The sequence below is a fragment of the Canis aureus genome, chromosome 20 (assembly GCF_053574225.1).
Source record: "Canis aureus isolate CA01 chromosome 20, VMU_Caureus_v.1.0, whole genome shotgun sequence".
NCBI classification, from domain to species: Eukaryota; Metazoa; Chordata; class Mammalia; order Carnivora; family Canidae; genus Canis; species Canis aureus.
This window is the reverse complement of record NC_135630.1, coordinates 1,476,019-1,490,104: the sequence shown is the minus strand read 5'-3', so window position 1 is coordinate 1,490,104 and position 14,086 is coordinate 1,476,019. Positions and strand designations below refer to the sequence as shown.

At 38.3% G+C, this 14,086-nt stretch overlaps 1 protein-coding gene across 1 annotated transcript in view; it reads left to right on the top strand.

Annotated features, from left to right (window-relative positions):
- Positions 1 to 11,636, top strand: part of LOC144291404 (uncharacterized) — a 29,375-nt gene extending 17,739 nt beyond the window's left edge. The window contains exons 11-15 of the mRNA XM_077860889.1: positions 729 to 838; positions 1,357 to 1,546; positions 2,809 to 2,920; positions 6,779 to 6,952; positions 8,183 to 11,636. Coding sequence (XP_077717015.1) covers positions 729 to 838; positions 1,357 to 1,546; positions 2,809 to 2,920; positions 6,779 to 6,924 — 558 coding nt within the window. The 3' untranslated portion in view covers positions 6,925 to 6,952; positions 8,183 to 11,636. The remainder of the gene's footprint in view (positions 1 to 728; positions 839 to 1,356; positions 1,547 to 2,808; positions 2,921 to 6,778; positions 6,953 to 8,182) is intronic.
- The last annotated feature ends 2,450 nt before the right edge of the window (positions 11,637 to 14,086 follow it).

Here is a 14,086-nt window from a genome sequence, read left to right as displayed (position 1 = left end):
GGTACTTGAATACCATGATAAGTGTTTCCCTCTTGAAGGTGCACACATACAATTGATGTTTCTTGCAAGACTTAGTAGGGTCTTTTCTATTTCCGTGTTATAGGCACAGACTAGGAAGATGGTGACCACGTGTGCATAGAGTTCTTAGACATTTCTGAAGCTTTCCCTACCTAAAGTTGACTAATCTTTGTGGAGAATCAGACTCTGCAACCTTGGCCTGAATAGTATCATGTCAAACTCTCTGGAGAATTGGTCTACACTAGAAATGAATACATCCTCAGGAACATCAGGAGTTTGCCATTAGACCATCTACTTTTGTACAGTTAAGGAAAGGAAGAATGAAGCAATGATGAGAGTAGCTTTTGTAGTAGTTTGCAAAAAAGCACACAAAAGAGTAAGTGCCATATGATAGAAGGGAGCTTTGTCTTCCTTTCCACTGAAGCGTAGGCTCTGCTTTGATGCTTTTGTTTTTGTTGGAGAAAATCCACAACCTGTTTTTGCACGTGCAATTCAATGGAGAGTATGAGGTGAACTCCGTGTGGGTCACAGTTTGGGTATCTATGAAGAAATTAGGGACTGAACTGAAGTTTTGAACTAAGTGTTTTCTCTGTGATATTTCCAATATATATTTTGTATCATATATACATATATTTGTGTGTGTGTGAGTCTCTACATCTGTGTGAGTGTGTCTGTTTGCATGTATTTATTTATTTTTCTAACCACATAAGGATTTTCTTGAAAATATCGAAGGAAGTTTACTTTCATCGGAACTCTATGAAAAATGGCTTGGTGTTCTTGACGAAGTGACTGAGGAGGAGAAAATAAATGCAGCCCAGAGGTAATGATGCAATAATTACTCTACTCTGGTCATGGCTCAGAAATACAGCCAATATACTATTAGGAAAATATTGGCTTCCTTCTTGCCACTTTGACCACTAAAATAACATTCAATGCCAAATAGTTTCAATTCTTCACACCCACGGAGGCCAGTTTCAGAATACAGGCATGCCTTATGGCTATTATTGCTCTTCTCCTGACCTTATTAACGTGGACTCCTTAGCCATTGTACACCTTCTGAATATATGAAAATGGTAGACAAAAGTCAGTGGCCTAAGAGAGATGCCAGAGCATCAACAGCCCATAGTATAGCCTTCAGTTTGTCAAACATTCAATTGGAGTGGGTTAGCTCAGAAATTGAATTCGGTAAAACATATTTGTATACATTCATGCCTGGAACTCTGCTACAGCAGGTTGTATACTAGTTCTAGTAAGATGTTCTCTGCTCTCCATCTCTATACTTCCAGCTGCTAAGTGCAATGGCTTGCCTTATTCAAAAGTGCATCTTTCTGACTTTAGGCTTCTAGCTCAGCTGCCAAATGTGAATGTTGTTGTCTTGCGGTACCTTTTTGGAGTGTTATACAGCATTGAGCAAGAATCCTCACCCAACCAGATAACACCTTATGATTTATCAGTGTGTATAGCCCCAAGCATTCTTTGTCCACCTAATTCTGGCAGCTTGGAATTGGAAGAGAACTTCGTAAAAAAGGTAGGGAGAGCTCTCATATGTGTCCCCTGGGGTTTAGAATCCATGCTTTGAATCTGAAATGTGTAGTAGTAAATTGGATGGATCAGTTCTGAAAAGTGCACATCTTCATAGGCTTCCTTGGAATGGCAGAGTTTGCCATCCTTCTCTGGTGGAATATGGGAAGGGGTGTTGTTATAGTGGGAAACACAGAGCAGTTGAGTCACTTCTTTCCCATCCAAGAGATTCAATACTAGACTGACTAAACAAAAGAGAGAGAAGAGTGATGTAATATGGTAGAAAAGACCTGGGCTCTAGAGTTTGACAAGGCAAGGTTCAACTCTCAGCCTGATCCTTGAGGGGGGAACTTGTAAACTTGAGCGAAGGCATGGTTTCCTCATGACACAATGGTAACAAGACCTAGCTCCTGTGGTTGTTACTGGCACATCCTAGGTGTCTCGGGCACTATGAGCACCCATGGATCCAAACACATTGCCTTTGCTCTGCAAGTTGTGGCTCATTTAGAAAAATACTTGGTTACTCTTTTGCCTCTGCTACATCAGACAGAAACTAGTGAGATATTCCAGAACATCCTAATGAAGCCACACATGCCTAATAAGATGGCAGCTTTTCCCCAAGCTCATGCCAAGAGCCAGCGTTAGGCAAAGCAAGACCTGAGAAGGGACTGCAGTTAGACAGACAGACATGTTTTCTCCCCAGCCCTGTGAGTTTTTACTCAAAAAAAAAAAAAAAAAAAAGAAAAGAATAGAAAAAGAAAAAGAAAAAGAAAACATAAAAAAAAAATATCCACAGGAGTATCCACATTCCAAAAAAATATTCTTCCCTATATAAGAAATGGATTTCATAGGATTTTGTCTATGCTTTATACATTTTAATCAGATATTATCCTAAGTTACAACCCAATATTTTCTGGAAGCAGAAGTTTACAAAATAAGTAAACTTTAAGAAGGTAGGTTACTTTGAAAGCTATCCTAGTTTTAAAGATGTAACCACTGGTATCACAATATTAGTTATTAAATGTCACAAATTAGGACTTTACCCCACTGACTAGTAGTATTTTAAAATCTGTACTCAAAGTACAACAGAAAGTATCATGCTTTCTTATTTTATTAGAGAACTTGCGTTTCTATATATTTTTATCAACTCTGAATTTTTCATAGAAGTCTTTCACATTTTTGGTTAGATCCAAGGTCTATAAACAAAATGTGACTTCTAACTCTTCCATATGAAAAAGAGCACCCCATTGTGTTCTTTTTGCATTACAGGCTTCTCTTATACAATTTTTGTATGAAAATTGCCTCGGGATATTTGGAGAAGACATCACTTCTCTCTTGGGAGAGAATTCAAAGAGTTGTCATAACAATGAGAAGGCTGCAGGTACTGTGAATAGTTTAATAGGCTTTAGGGAGACACAGACAGCAAGGTTGCCAGGGGTCATGGCAGATACTTAGCCCTCTTCTGGAGCCCAGAGCATCCCCAGGGCAATGATTCCCAGCTGCTCCTTCTCTGAAGGCTGGCTAACAGGTCAAGGGAAGTTTTACACTGTTGGAGACCCAAGAAAGCATAGAAACTTCAAGACATTTCTGGCAGTATTAGGAGATAGCATGGTATGATACAGTGTTTGGGATTTTTTTAACACATTTTTAAATGGATCCCACATCTATATATATGATATATGTAGTTAAACATAAAATGCATAATTATTTATTTCTATTATAATATATAAATTTGCTCTGGTTGAAACCAGAGCACGGGACTTTTATTCCTGCTCCATCCTCTTCTTGATCAGTGGCTCTTGAGGCACCACAGGATTCCAGTGCTCTTTAAAATGAGTCGAAAAAAACCAGCATCATTGAGAGAAAAGGACTTGACTTGATGTCAAACTACCTCTCCAGAGTACAAACTCCAGTGCCCCATTTATCAGCTATACGACCTTTTGCCAATTACTCTAGCTCGGTATCACTTTATTCATGCCTAAAATGTGGATAAAAATAATGTCTAAATCTTAGAAATGTTGTCAAGATTCAATAAGATAAAGGATGTAAAACACATTTCTAGATGGCAATGAATAGAACTAGGAGAAGTTCCCCTGAGACTAGTGCGAGTATTATTGGAGCCTAGCTAATCACAGCTCATTGGCAACACCCCATTTTTTGTAAAACGGAGTTTAGATTCAGAACCTGGAGACACACATCATCAATCCCTCCATACTTTTGACATGTCTTAGTTTTACGACATATACCTCATTGTGTTGAGGGAAGCTTTTGGATAATCCGTGTCATCAGGAATTAAGATGAGTCAGTGCTGGTGTAAGACAAATGTTTGTTTTTCGTGTCATCACTGACAGAAAAACAAACTGTTGAATCCAAGCCTGTGAGAGTGATAGTGATTTCCAAAAGAGCACAACTGCAGAATGCTACCAAGTCCCCATCTGGCATGGGTCCATCCACCCACATGTCTATAGTTTAGTAAGTCACTGAAGACTGGAATCTCCATAATGACCCTTGACACTTCCTCTTTATCTCTTTTTCCAATGAATGAGAAATGAACCCTTTCCAAGACCCAGCTATTTCCATTTAAAGTTTTTTCCTTGGTCCCATATATTCATATTGAGGAAATCTTCCCACAAATTATCTCCTCTTTCTTCAATGCCTATCATATCCTATGACATGGTTTTTGAATTGTATTGTACTGTGTTGTGTTGTATACTTTTATATGGATAATAAAAATCATTCCATAACCTAGTAGGTTAGACAACCATTTCTTTGGTTATGATTCACATAACACATCAGTGGAGGTTCATCTGAGCAGTTCTGGTCTCAGCTGAGGGAACTTGTGCACTTGCAGTTAGCCTGCAGCTCATCTGGAGCTAACCTAGGTGTTTGTGTATTGGCGCTGGCTCTCAATTGGTCCCCATGTCTTCAATAACGTAGGTTCTCCTCCTTTCATATGGTGGAGGAAGAGTTCCCAGAAGCAAGAGGGACTTTTCAAGAGTTAATGTGGGAGAGGACTGTGCAAAAGACCACGCCAAAGGTGGTGGTTTACAAGACGAGGAGGCATTATTTCTTGAGATCATACATCATAAAACTCACAGCAGCACCACTACCGCACATATCCTTTTCTTCACTGGCTTCTCATTCTCAGTTCTGTACACCAGCATTTCCTAAGGGGTATTCCAAGTAGGGTAGGAAGAATCTTTGAAATACTAACTCATTTTTTTACCTCAGGTATTCCTTCCCTCATCCTTCTTCCTGTCTTAAGCTGTCTTAAGAGGCAACTAAATCACCTCCTCGGACATAGAAGCAAGAGGAGAATATGAGGAAAAGGGATCTCCATGTTGCTTATGAGTTTATCAGAGTTGGCTTTCTAGGAAACAAAAATGATTCGTGGCATAGAGTAGAAGATTTAGGTGGCAATCTCATGGGAAAAGCCAAAACCACAGGGTAGGAATATAGGATATCTGCACCTTTCCCTGGATAGAAACCTAAAGGAAGCAATAATTCCTGACAGAATAGCAAGCTGACATGTCCAGGAAAGATGGGGCACTCTATGTCCATGCAGTTTCTTATACCTCAACATGGAACACATCAGTTAGTAAAAGTATCTCCATCAGTCCCAGAATAGTTGGAAGAAATAAAAAACCACTGGGTGTGAGAGACATGCCTCAGCAACAGGAGTACACACCAACTTCCCAGGATCAGAGAGCAATTTGGACACTTCAGCAGCTATTAGTATACACCAATGACACAGAGCAACCAGATAAGTGGCACTTCACCAATTTACAGCCTCCCCGGCACCAGAAGACTCCAGAACATAGACACACTCATGGGGGCAATTAAGAAAACCTAAATCACTACCAGTCTTGGAACAGAGAATCAAACTAGGCATCAAGTGAACTATTTAAAACTACAGAACGGTACATTTCTGACTTATGCCAGTGTATAGATGGAGATTGCTATCAGTGCATATAGAATATATGATCCATGCATTGTTTTATCTTTCCCAGGAAGGTTTCCCTTGTTAAATAGGTCTCGGAAATTCTTACTTTCCTTTTGGAAGTCAAATGCCCCAGTTTTCTTCCACATATATTTGACATTATTCCACCCTTTTGAAGTGACCCCTTTAATTAATCATCCTGGGAACATTTATTGCCTTGTGCAGAGTAGTGGCCAGGTGTTTAAGGTTATTTGGTGAAATGTTGCTCATCTGTTTATCCTTCGACACCTTGGCTCATCTGTTGACTCTTAAAGAATTCAGTTACTTAAGCAATGTTAAGGTATCTTCAAAGGGAAACATTCTTTTGAGCAGTAGAAACTTTGAACTCAGCTTCTCACTGCTGATCAACTTTTCTTTGGAAAGTTCTTGCTTCAGTAGGGAATGTTGAGTAACTAAAAATCATCTCTGGAAACTGGTGGTCAATAAATGCATTCATAACCTCAGGATACCTTGTTTTCCTTATTCTATGTTCCCTTTCAAGCCTTGTGCTTGTGTGTAGGTTTATATATACATGTATGTTTGAGTGTGTGTGTGAGGAAGTGTGTTTCCACACTTCATTGTGGTTTAGGCTCTTTTCAGTAAATGTTCAACCTATTTAACCGAAAACATCATCTCTGGGTGGGTTGGTGTGGTATCACAAGGGAACACAGCCACCACATAGCCAGCATGTAATGACTATTTCCCTTGGACCCTGACTGCAGAAAGTCATCCTTGAAGATGGCCCAGAGCAGAGCAACAGAGAAGTAGGGTCAGGCAGATTGTGTCCTGAGAGGCAGATCCTTTGGATGTTAGAACTTGAGCACTCAGAAAGTCAAAGAGGAAATCAGGCTGAGGGGAGACTGGCTGTGAAAGCAGAGGATTACCACACTCAGTTTGATTTACATACCAAATCCTTCTAGCCTTTAAAATCAGATCTGACACCTGAACCCACTGATCACTCCAATAGAAAACAAACATCTACAGGTTCAGTGTCTCCTGTTGCATTGCAAAGACAGTAACTGATGGCACAGGAAATACTGACCTTCAATCTGATCGAGTCTCAGATCAGTCTGAAGGATATGAGGAAGAACTCTTCAACACCATAACGATGCTGTTAGCCAACATCAGAACGTGGAGAGTTGTACACAACAAATGACTCCGTTTCCCTCCTCTAGCCACTACAATGAACATGCTGTATAATGGCAATGGTGAAAATAAGGCTAAGTGAATGAAAATACACTAACCTCCCTTCTTCCTTAGATTCAGGCCAGAAGACCACTAAAAGAAGTCTTTTCAGAAGGTTAGCCTTTTGGTGCTGCGGTGGTATTTGCTGGAACAAGTGCACAGCTGAGCCTTCTGCAGAACCCAGAGAGCGCTTTGGAGTTCCCTCTCGTGGATATCTGTAGTAATGACAACTTGCCCTTCCCAATTCTGGTAGGTCTCAGGCTGGTCTTTTATTGCCTTCCTGAGGAGGGGGACCTCAGAGAGGCCAAGTGTTCTCATGCAAACCTACCCCAAATGGGGAAATCAATAGACAGCCCCTGGCTGTGGCTGAGAAGCTTTGGTAGTGTCATTTGATTTAGCTACTGCAGAGTCATGAGGCCAATACAGCAGGACAACTTTTTGTCCATTCCACTTTTTCCCAGAGGCCCGTGTAGGCCTGTTCAGATCAGTCAAAATGGACTCTGTGTGCATGAATCATCTTCATATTTTCCCATTGTCTTCTGAACTCACAGTAGTCTCCGGTCTCTTTCAACTGAGTCTACCTAATCTAACAACTGAAAACATCTTACCTAAGCCTAAAGACTCATCCTGTGCCAAGTATGAATCCATGAATCCTAACAGAATATGTTAAATGACAGTCACAGAGGCATCTTCAAAAAATCAGCCAGTATAAAATCATGCAGAATCCTAAAGCAGAAACTAAATTCTGGGGACAGAGTTAACTTGGATAGTGAATCTGTTCTTGTGGTAGCATCTGTTTTAAAGGTGGAGACTTCTAGCTTTTTCTGCACATGAGTATGTGAAGCTGTGATTGGTGTCTTTCATTATGATTGCCCACGAACTGACATAGGCATAACTGATTAAGAACTTGACACACTGGAAAACACTTCATGAAATCAAAATTTAAGGAAGCTGCTGTAGGAGTTAAAAGCCCCTTACATTAGAAATACTTTCTGTTTTCACCACACACTGCCCACCTGAAGACTCCTTGCAAAATACTAATACTACTATGACTACTAGTAATAATAATAATAATAATATTATTATTATTATTAATAACAATATAATATCAGTCCATTCATCCCTAAAATGTGGATAAAAATAATGTCTAAATCTTAGAAATGTTCTACAGATTAAATAAAATAATATATGTAAAATACATTTCTGAAAAAGCAGTTAATGGAACTAGGAGAAGTTTCCCTGAGACTAGTGTGAGTATTATTGGAGCCTCGCTAATCGCAGCTCACTGGCAAAACCCAATTTTGTTAAACGGAGTTTAGATTCAGAACCTGGAGACACATATCCTCAATCCCTCCATACTTTTAACATGTGTTCATTTTTTCTTTAGTGTAATCCATATCATTAGGAATTAAGATGAGTCTAGTGTCATGTCTGACAGTATGCTGTTATAAGACAAATGTTTGTTTTTTATTTCATCAGTGACAGAAAAACCACCTGTTGAATCCAAGCCAGTGAGAGAGAGAGAGAGTGATTTCCAAAAAGGCACAACTGCAGAATGCTACCAAGTCCCCATCTGGCATGGGTCCATCCACCTACATGTCTATAGTTTACTAAGTCATTGAAGACTGGAATCTCCATAATGATACTTGACACTTCCTTTTTCTTTATTCTTCCCATGAGTGAAAAATGAACCCCTTCCACGATCCAGCTATTTCCATTTAAAGGTTTTTCATTGGTCCCATATATTCATATTGAGGAAATCTTCCCACAAATTATTTCCTCTATCTTCAATGCCTACCATATCTATCATATTACATAGTTTTGTATTGTGTTGTGTTGTATGTATTTATATGAATAATAATCATTCCATAACTCAGTAAGCTTGACAACCATTTCCTTTGGCTATGATTCACATAACACTTCAGTGGAGGCTCATCTGAGCAGTTCTGGTCTCAGCTGAGGTCACCAGTGCACTTGCAGTTAGCCTCAAGCTCCTCTGGAGCTTACCTAGGTGTCTGTCTATTGGCGCTGTCTCTCAATTGGTCCCCATGTCTTCCATAAGGTAGCTTCTCCTCCTTTCATATGGTGGAGGAAGAGTTCCCAGAAGCAAGAGGGACTTTTCAAGAGTTAATGTGGGAGAGGACTGTGCAAAGGACCACGCCAAAGGTGGTGGTTTACAAGACGAGGAGGCAATATTTCTTGAGACAACACATCATAAAACTCACTGCAGCACCAGTACCACACATATCCTTTCCTTCACTGGCTTTTCATCCTCAGTTCTCCACACCAGCATTTCCTAAGTAGTATTCCAAGCATGGTAGGTAGAATCTTTGAAATACTAACTCATTTTTTTACCTCAGGTGTTCCTTCCCTCATCCTTCTTCCTGTCTTAATCTGCTTACAAGGCAACTAAATCACCTCCTCGGACATAGAAGCAAGAGGAGAATATGAGGAAAATGGAGTTCTTTGCTGCTTATGAGTTTTACAGATTTAGCTTTCTAAGAAACAAAAATGATTTGTGACATAGAGTAGAAGATTTACGTGGCAATCTCATGGGAAAAGCCCAAAACCACTAGGCAGGTACATGGGATATCTGCACCATTCCTGGATGGAAACCAAAAGGAAGCAGAAATTCCTCACAGAATAGTGAGCTGACATGTCTAAGAGAGATGGGGCCCTCTACATCCACGCAGAGTTTCTTATACCTCAACATGGAACAGATCAGTTAGTAAAAGTATCTCCATCAGTCCCAGAATAGTATGGAAGAAATAGAAAGCCACTGGGTCTGAAAGACATGCCTCAGCAACAGGAGTACAGACCAATTTCCCAGGACCAGAGAATCAAACTAGACATCAAGTGAGCTATTTAGTACTACAGAACTGTACATTTCTTACACATGCCTGTGTATAGACTGAGAGTGGTATCAGTGCATATAGAATATATGATCCATGCATTGTTTTCCCTTTCCCAGAAAGGGTTCCCTTGTCAAATAGGTTTGGGAAGTTCATGCTTTCCTCTTGGAAGTCAAATGTGCCAGTTTATTCCACATTTAGTTGACATTATTTGACTCTTTCGAAGTGACCCCATTAATTAATGTTCCTTGGAACATTAATAAACATTTCTCTAAATTTATTTCTTTTTTTTTTAAAGATTTTATTTATTTATGATAGTCACACACACAGAGAGAGAGAGAGGCAGAGACACAGGCAGAGGGAGAAGCAGGCTCCATGCAGGGAGCCCGATGTGGGATTCGATCCCGGGTCTCCAGGATCGCGCCCTGGGCCAAAGGCAGGCGCCAAACCGCTGCGCCACCCAGGGATCCCTCTAAATTTATTTCTTAAGTCATAGTTTAACATTCCACTCCCTGCTTAGAAGCCATCAATGGATTTCAATAAATCTTTGGTGTTTTCCTTTTTTTGTCCAAAAAAAAAAATCTCATCTTTAAAATCCTCCCCAATGCAGCCTGCTCTAGTAATTAGTATTGTCTTCACTCTTTCCCAGTGCAGATCCTTTAGTTTAGCTGGGTCAGACATATCCTTGGTTCCTGAACACAGCACACTCACTTTTCTACTATAATTCTCACCTCTTCTTGGACTCTGCATTGCCACACACTATGTAGGCTAGCCATTTGGGTTCTCCAATCCCAGTAATTTCACAAAGCCTTTCTGATCTCAATTTAATTTTTTCTTTATAAAATATGAGCACCTAACCCTACTAGACAGTGGCTCACATGCTGCTTTGACCATCAGGAATTATGCTGATGTGTTCATACGTTATACAGAAAATCCAAATTCCTGAGGTAAACAACTGTATCTTGTGTTAGTTTTATAGTACTTTTAAAGCCTGGCTAAATGTCTACTCAGAAAAATGTACGAATTAATATGTTCAATTTTCTAAGAGTATAGAGATTTTATAGAGACTGGTAGAAACTGCAAGTTTTAAAACATGAGGTTGAACACAGCACATGAAATTTTAGGGGGCGACAATAAGACATAGGTTTGAGTAATTGTTTTAGATATGACTTCACAGGCTGAGTCACATGTTCTTGGATAGACTATTTTTATTCATTATACAAACAACGTGATATTGGTGTGATATATTTGGGAATAATTGCATGTTTGTATGAAATTTAAATATCAACAATCCAGAATAAAAGGGGCAAAACACATAGCTGGGTAAGGCATCTGTGAGTTTTTAAACCAAGGAAGATATTGGAAAAAAAGGAAAGAAAGAAATTGACAAGAAGAGGAGATAGAAATACAAGGAGGTATAGAAAAGCTGAAACAACTAATTTGTCAATTGTGACTCATAGAAGAGATTTCTGACATAGGGAAATAGTTAATAAATGTTAGTTTTGCCCTCAGGATACTCCAGCATAATATCTCTGAGAACAGCAATTCATTTCTTAATTTTGAAGAAAAGATCCTGAGAACTCTGATAAACTGTAAAAGGATCTAACTGCATAATCTAGAATGAGTGACAGGCAATTAGGTGTTCCCCATTGGCCTTTACCATACCTGGGAGTAAGATGTGTGTAATCATTAGTTAATATGCACTTAGTGATACAGTTAAGGTTAAACATGTCTAAAAGTAAAATAAAGGTACTTAGAATGACTATCTTACTTTATTCCAGAAAGAAAGTTACTCACAGGCTACCAGTATAAGAAAACTATTTCTCAAAATTGGTGGATCAATTACCATGATGAATCTCTCTCTCTCTCTCTCTCTCTCTCTCCCTCTCTCTCTCTAATAACACTCAGTTTTTATTCATACGAGGAACATGTAAGAATTTGGTGAATGGAATATATACCAGTACAAGAAACCAGCTTTTTTTCAGAGAGCACTGAACAATGCCTTTTATATTTTTCTGTAATTCTTTCTATGCTAGTCGAATGGGCCAATAAATACTCTGAAGATTTATAGTGGATGGTGACTATTTTCCAGTTTTGTTTTGTTTTACTTACCCATAGCATAACTGGTGCTACGAGCAAATTGGTTTCTTCATAGTCTTGGGCCTCAATGTCAGTATTAATTTAGTTGGCTTACTCTTTTAAAGAATGAAGTCATTCCTTTGTCAAATAAAAGAAACAAGTAGAAAAACCAAACTGCCAAAGGAAAATTGTAATTTCTTAAAGTGGATAAAGAGAAACTGCTTTATAAGAATGGGAGGTTTTCCAAAATGTAAAAGTATAAAACTAGTTGGGAAATAAATAAACAAAACAAAGCAACACCATCCTCAGGATAATAATTATCTCTGTGCAAGGAAAGACTAGGATTAGGAGAAAGGGGAAAGAAAGAAACTCCAAGCACACATACATCAATTTAAATTCTTGGAAGATTTAAAAATGCTTACACTTCACCATGTGCTTCATACTTCTGAAGAACATGTTGTAGGTAACTTGATCATATAAATATCTACCACATACCCATGCATACACAAACGCACACATTGAATTGTATATGTAAACATACAGAACACTGTTAAATGAATAAGTAAACAAACGACAGAAATTTTAAGATTTTGTATTTATTCATAAGATACCGATAGAGAGGCAGAGACACAGACAGAGGGAGGAACAGGCTCCTCACAGGGAGCCAGATGCGGGACTCGATCCCCAGACCAGGATCACACCCTGAGCCAAAGGCAGGCAGGTGCTCAATCGCTGAGTCACCCAGAGGTCCCTAAAGTACAGAAATTCTTAGCATTCAGCAATTTTATCTGTGATTCCTCTGTATTGATGATCTGGTTCACTCAGTCCAAGTGGCTGAACAGTAGTACTCCATTATATGATGATACATTTATGTGTGTACACATCTAGTCAAACTTTCTAGAGGCTTACCTAGTTTATTAGCTTTCAAAGAAATTGATTTTTTAAATCATCTCCATAAATGTTTTTCCCAGGCTTATTAATTTGTGTTTTGTTTTTATAATTCTGTTGCTTCAACTTTCTTACTCCTTTGATTTCTTCATCTAGCTTCTTGGATTAAATGCTAGCTAATTGTAGTAAATATATTTAAGACTATTCATAACTTCTAAGTATTGCTTTAGCTATACCTCACAAATTTATTTTTCATATTTTAGTTTGTTGATAAAACCATTACAGTTTATGATTTTCCTTGTGAAGTCTTTTTTAACCTAGTCATTATTTAAGCTTTTGGGTTTTTTTTTTTTTTCAGATTTTCTAACCTGTAGGATTTTAATTACTAGCTGTAATAGTTAATTTCTAATTAAACTGCACTGTAATCAGATAATATGGTTTGAATAACTATGACTCTTTGTGACTGAGAGTGTACAGTTAATTTTATAAATATTTAAAATGTTGCATGCATGCTTTAGGAGAATGTGTATTCTCTGTTGTATTCTCTTTTGAGTGCAGGGATATGGAAACTCACAATTATGTCATACGTGTTACTCAAATTCTCTATATATTCTCCAAATGTGCAGTTTCTGAGAGAGGTGTTAAATTTTGCCATTATGCTTCTGTGAGCTTTTTTAAAAATTTTTATTTATTTGTGATAATCACAGAGAGAGAGAGAGAGAGAGAGGCAGAGACATAGGCAGAGGGAGAAGCAGGCTCCATGCACCGGGAGCCCAATGTGGGACTCGATCCCGGGTCTCCAGGATCGCGCCCTGGGCCAAAGGCAGGCGCAAAACCACTGTGCCCCCCAGGGATCCCTCTGTGAGCTTTTCACTTTTATTTTGTAATTCTGAGTTTTCGTAGTTGCTGGCTTTTGGTGTTTTATGGTTTAAGTCTATATTATTAGGCACATACAAATTTATAATTTCTATAGCCTTTTCATGAATTATAAATTATAACTTATTTGCTTTATTCGCATTAATGCTTCAACTTCATACTCGCCTTTGACAGATATTGTTGCACTAGCTTTTTTTTTGGTTCATATATGCTTAGTCTATTTCTTTTTATATTTTCTGTTTTAGGTTGTGTGTGTAGATGTGTCCCCTGTAAGCAGCATATAACTGATTTTTTATATCCACACTGATAATTTCTGATATTTATTAAAGCGATTTAATCTATTACATTTATTGTCATTATAGTGTATTTCGAGTTATACTGACAAACCATATTTTGTATTTTTATTTCATCAAAGATTTCTCCTGGTTCCTTTTTTCTTCTTTCCTAAGTTTTGTTAGATTCATAAATCATATTTTTGTATCCTCTGTGTCAATTTTTATTTATATTAGAATTTCTTAGCTATTATGTCTTTGACCACTTTTTCCAATATTCCTCTATTATCTCTTACTAGAATCCATTAAAATTTTATGAAACAATGATTCTCAAAGAACACTCGATACGAACAACCTTTTCACTTTTCCTCTTTGTACTGCATCCTGGGTAAAATTCTCAGTTCTTTTTTCCAGTT